The sequence below is a fragment of the Prosopis cineraria genome, unplaced genomic scaffold, assembly GCF_029017545.1.
Source record: "Prosopis cineraria cultivar Desert tree isolate PC_DT_omini unplaced genomic scaffold, ASM2901754v1 PC9, whole genome shotgun sequence".
Lineage (NCBI taxonomy): Eukaryota > Viridiplantae > Streptophyta > Magnoliopsida > Fabales > Fabaceae > Prosopis > Prosopis cineraria.
The window spans coordinates 899,607-909,843 of NW_026555340.1; the positions used below are offsets into that span (position 1 = coordinate 899,607).

Below are 10,237 nucleotides of genomic sequence, written 5' to 3' on the forward strand. Positions count from 1 at the left end.
GGGACAAGAAGCTTAAGTTTTTTTTTTTTTTAGTTGGGTAAAAGAACAAGTTCTTTTATGAAAATAACAGATAGCATTAGTGTATTGATAATCGAATAGTTGATGAATGAAAATTATCAAAATTATTTGTTAAGTTATATATTGTAAACTATAAGTTCATCATAGAAAATAAACAAGTGAAATTAAAAATGACATATAAGTGTAGCTAGTGATAAGCTTGATAATAACTTTAGTATTAATCTTTGTAAAGTTGACAAAATGGTGGAGAAGAAAGAATGACAAAGGTACCATTCTAAGCTTGGAATGTAAATTGACAACAAAGCTTCTTTGTATTGAAAATGTATCTATGTTCACATTAACTATTTGACAAGTTTAGTTGAATATTTATCAAGTATTGATATAGTTAGTTACCAAGTATGGGTTAACATATTATTGACAAATATAGGTTAAATATTCACATGTTATGGATTACATAAGTGTTGTCAGGGATTTAACAAGTAAGGTTATTTTTTAAACAAATAACATAATTGATTTTACAAGTGGTATAATAAATTTAACACAAGTTAAATAATTAACAAGCAACATAATAAGGTTGCTAAGTAATGTATGAAAATTAAAAATAATGTAATGTTTTTAACAAGTACAAGTTAACATAATGGTGTAACAAGTTAAAGATTTATTCAGGGCCTAATAAATTCATAAATAATATAAGGAATTCAACAAGTCATACTACACATTTAACAAGTCAAGTAGTGATTCACATTCTCTTTTTTCATTTCTATTAAGGGTACATTGATCATTTAACCAAGGAAATTTATTTCATTTTAGTCTTCTCCTATCTTGCAATGAAATTTCATATTTGATTGAGCCTTATTTGTAATACTATTACATCCATGGTCCTATAATGAAATTCTCCCCATATTGTAAAAGGAATTTGTTCATTACTGAATAATCTCCAGGGAATAAAATATAAATAATCTGAAGAAATAAATAAATTATTGAATAATAAAGGGGAAAAGAGTGAGATAATAAGTGCACCGTGCGACTTCAAAAACAAGCAATTTTTCTACATCTAAATCAAATTTGGGTGGTACATCAATTCTATATTCTGCAGTACAAAGTTACATTCAAGTATATTGTGCATTCTTGCTGTTCGACTTGTCACTTCAAATTAAACTAGTTGTCTAATTATAGTTTTCTTTACACTTGGTGGATTGGTATGCAGCTATTCTATATTTTCTGTTGACTAGATAGACTATGAAAAGAAAATTAAGTGTTCTCTTCAGCTAAGGGTTTAGTTCTAGATGATGACGACCCAGAAGCTGAAGAATTTGTTGCTGATGAACTATACTTTCTAAACACCCTATCTTTGTTTGTATTCCACCATTCTTCTGCTTGTTGTGCATCAAACCTTCGCTTACTGTATTCAGAATATAACAACAAATAAGAAACATCAAAATCAACAATATAAAATATAAAACATGAAATCAGCAGCGCGATTTACAAATCATGAATAATGTGCCTCATTCTTCACGCAAGCACTTTTGTGGATTTTGAATTCGAATTCAATCAATTAAATTTTGAAATTTAGAATATATAATTATTAATTCAAAATTCAATAAAAATTCAATATAAGTTCAATATTCAATATATAGAAATAATTATAAATAATAGAAACAATCTTATTTAATATATTTTCTTAAAATGAAATTTATTAAAATAAAAATAATGATATACATTTTGAATATACAATAACACAAACACGGAAAAAAATTCTTTTTAAATCTACATTTTCAAAGTGATTCAATTTAGAAACGAATAATTAAAAAGAAAAAAGAAAAATCACATTCTACCCAATATAATATGCACTTGGCCAGGCATTGAGACATATATATACTACAAATTCAATGAAATGGAACAACATATGGAATAAGGATTGGAAATGTGGAATAGATTGGGGAAATAAGTTAACCATATACCTGAATCTAACTCGTTTGAAAACCTTTATACCACTTGGCCATACCACTAGCGTCACATAAACACCAGGTTCAAATTGTTCGATGACCTGTGATTCTTTCTCTCTCCCTAGTTTCATTGAGTCTGGTGATTGTGAATCATTTTCTGAGCTTTGTGGAGGAGTTGCTACCTCTATACTAGATATAGATGATCTATTGCTTTCTTGAAGAGAATTTCCTGGATCATGAGATGGTTCAGCTCCAGTAGAATCTACAGTTTCTTCAACTTCATGTTCTTGCGATTTGGAACCATCAATACCTGAAACTGATGTATCACGTCCAATTTCTTGATTAGGCTCCAAGCTTGGAAGTACGGAAGATGATGCTTCAGATTCTGTATTTTCCCTTAGAAAATCTTCAGCTTGAGCATGGATATTTCTCAAGGTCTCACTGTCTAGACTCTCTGGTGGCAAATTCTGCGTCACATCCTTCAACTGGAAATACCAAACACAATAGCACTTCAGAATATGTGGAAATATCCAATGCAAAGATTTGTATTTATTAGGATAAAACAAGTTACGATATTATTATTATTATTATTATTATTATTATTATTATTATTATTTATTGAATCCCATGTATTTGTCCAGGTCCTATTTCCTAGGCTTTAATTTCGGTAACCCAGTGTATGTTTCTCCCTCTTTGTTTCAATAAGAATACGATAGAATTTTCCTCGATTCTCCACACAAGAATGTTAACCCAACGAGCAACGTGGGAGAAAATTTAATTTTTACAAAGGAAAAAAAAAAAGTTTATAAACTTGTTTTAACCAGGATGACAATAACTATCCAAATTAGCATTGGATTAATGTTTCTGCTGACAGTTATTTACATGTGTGTGTGTCCATATAATGTTCTTATTGATTAACATTGACAGCCATATTTCAAACATTGCCCAAGAATGAAAGTTCCACTTCAATAAAATATGTCATGCATTCATTTGTTGTTATTTATGATTCCTTTACATCTTGCCAATATGTTTCATTTCTCATTTTCTTATAATTATACATGCACAAAAATAATTATAGAATGTGATGCCAATTGTGATTGAATCAAATAATAGACTGGAACACCCAGTATGGTCTAGAATTTAAGTTTTGTAAATTGGGAAAAAATATGTTGAAAAAGTTTTCTCATTTGGAGTCTAACATGACTGAAATCTGGCTAGTACTGAATACCAAGTATTTCTCACAAGGTGGGGAAGAAAGTTGTATAGAAGACAAATTTTCTTGCCATCCCCATGTGACTATCTAAGGCTTTTCAATGTTACCATATCACTGGCCTTAGTATTTGTTTCCTCTCCTGCTAAGAGCTGGCCTTTCTAAATATTGAGAAATACAAATTGCCATTTACATTTTTGCACATCAACTAAACCTAGCTTAACGAGCCAAGAAACACAGATTGTTTAAAGATATTTTCTATCATTAAATATTCCATTATTCTTGGTTTCACCGAATTTTATATGAAAAAATTACGGATGAACGCAGAACACAACTCTTGTGCCATTAAGCAATCAAAGGAATTAAAAATATTTATTAATGCAACAAGTTATCATTATCCTCAATTATAATAATTGTTTGTAACTTCTTTATTATTATCAATATTTGATTCACGGTATTGTTTTCCTCATAAATAAACCAAAATCTAATAATTTAAATATATTGATTTCCAAAACGGATGCACATCCTCCATTCTTTAATATGTTACCTGAATTAAGTGCAAAGGCAGGTTGGTGTTGAGTTGTAGCATTGATGGAAGCTAGGTTTCTTCATGGCAGTGGTAAAATCTGAAATTGTTGTTATTGTTGGGCACTTAGTCGCACTTTAAGAGGTAAGTTTGAGCTCGTTTATGAATCAATGAAGATTTTAATCGGTGGAAATTACAGTTTTGTGATGTTTGGCCCAAACTTCGGGCAGTACAAGAAGGAATTTCATTTTTGGGTGTTACAGCCTTCCACTCAAGAACCCTTGATCAAATTTGGAAATAATTATTCGGCAGTACAAAGGGAGGGTTTGAAAATTCCTTCTGGGTGGTTTGAGTTTCTTGTTTGTTGGTTTAGTTTTGTTATTTCTTTGTTTTGTTGTTGTATTCTTTGAGCCATTATGGTTTATATAGTTTATCATGTTTATACTTCAAAAAGAAAAAGGGAGGGTTTCAACTCCAACCAATCTAAAAGAGTAGTGTGTGACTAAAACAGTGAATCCAAAAATTAAAAAGAAAATGCTTAACAAAAGGGAGAATGACGATTAAGTGCATCTCAAGGGAATTTATGTAATAAAAGCCTATGAATTTTGCATTGGATATTGTTTTTTGAAAATACAAATTTATTGTTGTTAAAAACTGAATTTTAATTTGTTAAATTTCTAAGGAAATCCTAACAAAAAATACAAATTAAGATTAAGCTTTTAACAATGACATATCCATGTTTTCATAAGACAATATTCAATACAAAAATTATGGACTTTTATTGCAATAAATTCTCTAGAAATGACCTTAAATGTTATTTTTCCTAGACAAAAAATCCACGTAGAGTGAAAATCAAAAGAGAAAATGTATTCCCTCAAAAATATAGTAGGCTATTAGCCAAATTTAACTAAATAGAAAATATGCTTCTTTACCAATACATGTTCAGGGGAACTTAATGGAATAAAAAAAAAGGACTAGAGGAATAATTATCTATTTTCAAAAATGCCTTACTCTTCTTGTGCAAAAATGATTTGACATTTCTATGAGTATCTATAAGAATTTTTTAATAATATTCAATAAAAATTTAATGTACAAAAGATAAATTGGATTATGTTGTGAATACAAATTAAATAAAGGTACCTGATCTTTCATGGTCTTAATAAATTCCCTAGCTAGACTCTGCTTAGAAGATTCCTCTCCAGTCAACAAGGTTGCTTTCTCAACATTTTTCTTTAGCTTCTGAATCTCCATATCTTGCACGTCGTTCTTCTGTTTCAAACTTCGAACCTATATGCAAGAAAACGAATATTCATAGTAGTAGTCAATAGTACATGTTATATTCCTCGAATAATAAACTAGCATCCGCTACTGTGTATAAAACCTACTTTATTTTGTAATTTTGAGATTTCTTGGTTCAGAAGCTCATTTGATTTCCTCAAATTTTCGATAAGGGTTCTAGAAAATCCAGGGGTGGGAGAACGTGGTGGACTTGGTCTTCTTGTATATGGCGATGCAGGTCTTGAATTGGCCGGTGGAGTTCGTGGTGGACTTAAAGTTACAGAAGCAGGCTTGAATGCATTATGAATGGGCTTCAATGAATTTGGAAATGCAACATCTTTGAATTGTGAAATTGATTGTGGATTTCGAGCAAGGGAAGAAAAATCGTGTTTAGATTCGGGCTTATTGCCCCATATCTCAAGGAATTTTACTGGCTCAGTGATAGAAGACATGAGAACTCTTGAAGACCTTGTTTCTCCCCGGTCTAATCTTTCCCTCTCATCTATGGATTGACGAGGAGGAGTAGGTTTTCTACTAGAAGTGGAAGCACTACCAGTCTCAGTAGCTTTAAGCTTGCTATAACAAGCATCACACACACGATGTGGTTTTCCTGGTGTGGGAGCCAATGCTGCTCTCAATGCCTTCTTAGAACTACAAGCATGGCAATGCACCAACCCACAATTATAACAATTATGCCTTTTTCTAGTAAAACCAAATGCTTGCCGACAACCGGAGCAAATAGATTGATCAGATCCAGAAACCCATTTATGGATGCATATGCAAGATGTAAAATTTGAGCCACATGAGATATTTTTTACATGCCTATCTTTTAAACCTTCAACCAGTGTTGGAGATTTTCGGTCTTCTGTGTCCCCATGCCCCAATCTTCCATTCGCTCCCCTCCCCCAAGTATATAGTTCGCTTCTTGATGTCAAGACAGCAACATGATGCGCTCCACATGATATTTCCTCAACAAATTCACCAACCAACTTATCTTGAACCTTTGCAGGTGTTTTTCCATCAGACAAAGGATTTCCTAACTGACCATACGCAGTGCTGCCCATAGTAAATACAAGACCTGATGTATCTAGGGCAACAGTCAAAGTGTACCCGCAAGCTATCTGGTGGAAATTATAATCAATTAGTGCAGAGACACAAGTTGGTTGAAGGTATGTTTCCTTGTTTCCATGACCCAAACGATACTTGTCACCATCACCCCAAGTGAAGAGCTTCCTGGATGAAATATTAGAACCTTGATGACCCATAACCTCTACAATGGCTGCAGTGTGCCATACTCCACAAGCAACCTTAATAGTCTTCAATCCGCTCAATGATTGTACCTCCCTTGGATATGACACACTCATCCGATCTCCATGGCCCAAGACACCAAATGTTCCATCTCCAAAGGTAAACAATTTCCCATTAGAGGTTGCTAATGCAGAATGCCATGTACCGCAAGAAATGTGTAAAACTTGAAGCCCTTCTAAAGGGCCAGTGACCCTCTTTGGTATCCAGTGACTAACATCACTGCCATGACCAAGAAGCCCAGCATTATAAGCACCATCTCCCCAGGTGAATAGATCACCAGACGTAGAAATAGCACACGTATGATACTCCCCACATGCAATAAATTCAACATTTTGAACAGAGAGGAACTCAATAAGATGAGGGTGGCAGAAGTCTTTATCAATCCCATGACCAAGTCTTCCCCCGGATTCCTCACCCCAAGAAAAAACCTCTCCCTGCCTTGTAACTAGAGCAATGTGACGCACACCAGATGCAATTTGTTGAACATCAAGAACAACATTTGACTCCAATGGCCGAGGAACCAGCACATCTGTCATCAAAGCAACTTGACTTCCCAATGTATCAGGTGAAGGCCCATCAATCCAAACATCTCCCCATATATAAACATCACCTAATGACTCTATGTCGTCTGGTCCTGATCCTCCACTTGAACAACTAGGTGTGCTTGACACACTAACACGGAAGCCATCTGAAGCACTTGTCCTTAGTTGCATATTTGAACGTTCTGATGTCACATCTGAGGTTGCCCAATACAATGGAGAATCACGAGATCCTGAATCTGTGGAATCCCTGCCACGTGCAATGCTTGAAGTAAACTCTAATGTTGCACCAAAAGGACGGTTAATTGGGAAAAAGTCGACACCATCCTGTAGCTGAAATTAAAGGCACTACCTAATTAAAAGTCTTTGAAGTACAGATAAAAAGAACATTCAATATATCCAATAATAATAATAATAATAATAATAATAATAATAATAATAATAATACGGTTTAGATTTCCACCTACCAAACCCAACCTTAGCAGTGTAATGTTGAGTTAATGGGAACATAGGAACTTACGAAATTGCTCGGTACACAAGAAGTTAAGGATTAAATGATCATTTAAAAGATGTCTAATCAAACTCACATCATATAAGTTACTTTTAGATCGTAGGGTGTGTTGTCCTGGAGAAATTAATGCTTTAAGGCCTCCAAACCATATCTCTGCCTCAGCTTTGTCCTTGCAAATCTATAAAAATGCAAAAGAGAGGAACTAAATTTAGATTTTCCATCATAATGATTTATTTGTCAAGCATGAGTAGTTACTAAATTTTCTAACCAGATCAAGTGTTCGTTCCCCGTTTTTATAAACAAGTGAAAATGATAGATAATCCTTTTCTGGGCGCAAATGCCTTCTAAAGACAGCCTGAAAGAGATAGTTATATATTTTAACAAAAAGTTTGGACATTCTTCAAATTGTATATAGAATCTTGCTATTCTGATATAATTCAAGTAAGTAAAATGATAGATACATTTCTACAAATAAGCAGAAGTAGGTTGCAGTGCAAATACAGAATGTAATTTAGGCAAAACAAACCCATGACAGCAGAAAAAAATGCAAGATATTGTACAATAGGATCTAGCATTTGAGAGGCTGGATTCCATTCCTGACTTTCACCAAGTTGCTCATCTAACTCCCTATCTCTGGCTGCTAAAGTCCCTAGGAATACCCTTCTCTTTATGACAGCATACCACCTAATAATCATTGTGTCAGATTTTGGTATCCCCACTTGCAAGTTGCAATTCGTTTTTTACCATTCTATAACGTAGATCATGTCTTGCACATTTTTACTACCCCTCAGTTTCTCCTTTTACAGATTCTAGTTTTTCCAGACTAGGCGCATCATTACATTAACAGGACTGTTAGAAAATTAGATTACTAACTTACAGTTCTTTGTCCGGGAATGATACGTGAAACAGAAGACAATTTCAGATTTTTTTCCCGTCCATGAGAAATCCAAATCAATGTTGTAGCATCCTGTTAAAGTCACTATTAAAACATTCACGTAAAGTTTATTAAAATATACACACACACACTCTAGACTTAGGGAGATATATATATATATATATATATGTATATATGAACCTTCGTTGCTGGAAGATATGTCAATGTCTAAGTAAGGACTTACGGATGAGAGTCTGAAGGGACGAAATTTTGGCTTCCCTTTTCGATTATACTTAAGTAATTGGGAGCCTTTTTTTAAAGCTACAAGTGCCTGAAAATGAAAATTCAATTTTTAGCATAAGAAGCCCCTACATAATCTGACATTTTGCAAAATATAGTAACTTCACTAAATAGCTATTGTTTTCAAGGAGGGGGAAAATTCAGCAGGAAACACCATCCAGTGAAGTTTCTTATATTTCTCAATAATTTTTCCAGCAACTCTAGAAATTGAATGAATACGATCCAACTGAAAAATAATGAGAAGGGCCAAGCATGAAGCCAATTTTGGAAAGGGTAACTTTTTCGCTCGTCTTTTTGCTTCTTATGCACATAAGCTCAATATAGCATTAAAGCATATAATCATTATGCCCCACATAGAATATAAGCAATCGATGCTAAGTAACATAAAATGATTCAAGTCTTATATATAACCTATATATAAACCTAACCACATTAGTATCATCACTACTTTCTTTCACTTCTGGCCAAAGTACTCAAATAGAATAATTTTTCTGCTCTCAATAGTAATCAATAGTATCATAACTATGATTTTGTATACATGAAATAGTTCAAGATAAGGAAATAAACCAAATCGCATAAGGACATCGTCATTTTTAATACAACTGCTAGGAAATAAAAAATATAAGTAGTACCAATAGCCACTATTACCATTATACAAATGGTGTTTTTATTTTTTACATTGATGAATGATTAAAAGAAACGCACAATTATTATGATTATCTTTGATATAATAGGTTTATAGATAAAGGCACGGTCGTAAAATTGAATCCTCATTTGAAGAAAATAATCAATAATGAGTCTTTTCCCACAACAAACTCTGTGCATTATCTAGCCCGTGGAAAATCAAGATTTCCATAATTTCCAACAACTAAATCCAATAATCTAAGATAATCAGGATAACAAAAATGAAGAGGACGAAAATTTGATGGATACTCACTTGCTCAATATCACGATCAGAATTCCCATAGCTAGCAAGATCTGCCATTCCATCTGAAAAAACGGTAAGCAAATCGCCGAAGACGAAGCTCAAGCGGCAACTGCATCAGGTGGTGCGGCGGCGGCGACTTCCGTGCCCCAGTCTTCATAGATGCGTGTGCTTTCGACTTCGGCCTCTCATCAAATTCTCCAACGGCTCAGAAGAAAAATTACTCAGATGAAGAAATTTCATGAGATTCCCAAAGAAATGTAAGAATTTACCTTAAATTTTGCATTGGAGTTATTGAAAATTTGCATCAAGTATATGGAGTCTCAGTTTCTGAGCAAAAAAGCATATTAAGCAAATAAGAGAATGGGAAAAACTTGCAGAAGAACAAGACAGAAAGGAGAGAAAGTGTAGGCGAAATGAAAGGGAGGTAAACGGTCTCACATGTTTAGGGAAGTTTGCAGCTTCAAAGAAATTGACTCAGCTATTGGCGCGCTTCTCATATAGCGTCAACAACTACCAACTAACTCAACGTCTTCGCCACGCGCCAATTAATAGGTTATCTGTATGCCTTAGTATCCTATATTAATAAATCAGATAATTTTATTTTTAAGTTATTTTTTAAAGAGTAAAAATTTTTTTTGTTAAACAATCATTAATTTTTTTTTATTTTTTGCTGATATGACATATATGTGGAGCTTACATACAATAACAAATAAGATTCTAACCATATTTTTTATACTAATTTGTTTTTAAACTCTCATTTTAGAAGTGCTTGGCACTCTAAAATTTTTTTTTAAGAACC

General features: G+C 33.3%; 1 protein-coding gene across 6 annotated transcripts; it reads right to left on the reverse strand.

The window, feature by feature from the left end:
- Positions 1–1,046: 1,046 nt before the first annotated feature.
- On the reverse strand, positions 1,047–9,933 carry LOC129319494 (PH, RCC1 and FYVE domains-containing protein 1). Of its 6 annotated transcripts, XM_054964588.1 has the most exons (11): positions 9,877–9,933; positions 9,448–9,765; positions 8,455–8,541; positions 8,214–8,303; positions 7,605–7,691; positions 7,413–7,514; positions 5,086–7,158; positions 4,841–4,987; positions 2,275–2,449; positions 1,980–2,193; positions 1,047–1,420 (listed from the first exon to the last, which is right to left on the reverse strand). In XM_054964588.1, exons 2-11 carry the CDS (start codon positions 9,493–9,495, stop codon positions 1,270–1,272), a joined length of 3,174 nt encoding a protein of 1,057 aa, XP_054820563.1. In that variant the 5' UTR covers positions 9,496–9,765; positions 9,877–9,933; the 3' UTR covers positions 1,047–1,269. The 6 variants fall into 6 exon arrangements, with proteins under 6 accessions (XP_054820563.1, XP_054820561.1, XP_054820562.1 ...); XM_054964586.1 differs by having other exon boundaries at positions 1,980–2,449; XM_054964587.1 differs by lacking the exon at positions 9,877–9,933 and having other exon boundaries at positions 1,980–2,449; positions 9,448–9,642; positions 9,708–9,761.
- Between the last annotated feature and the right edge of the window lie 304 nt (positions 9,934–10,237).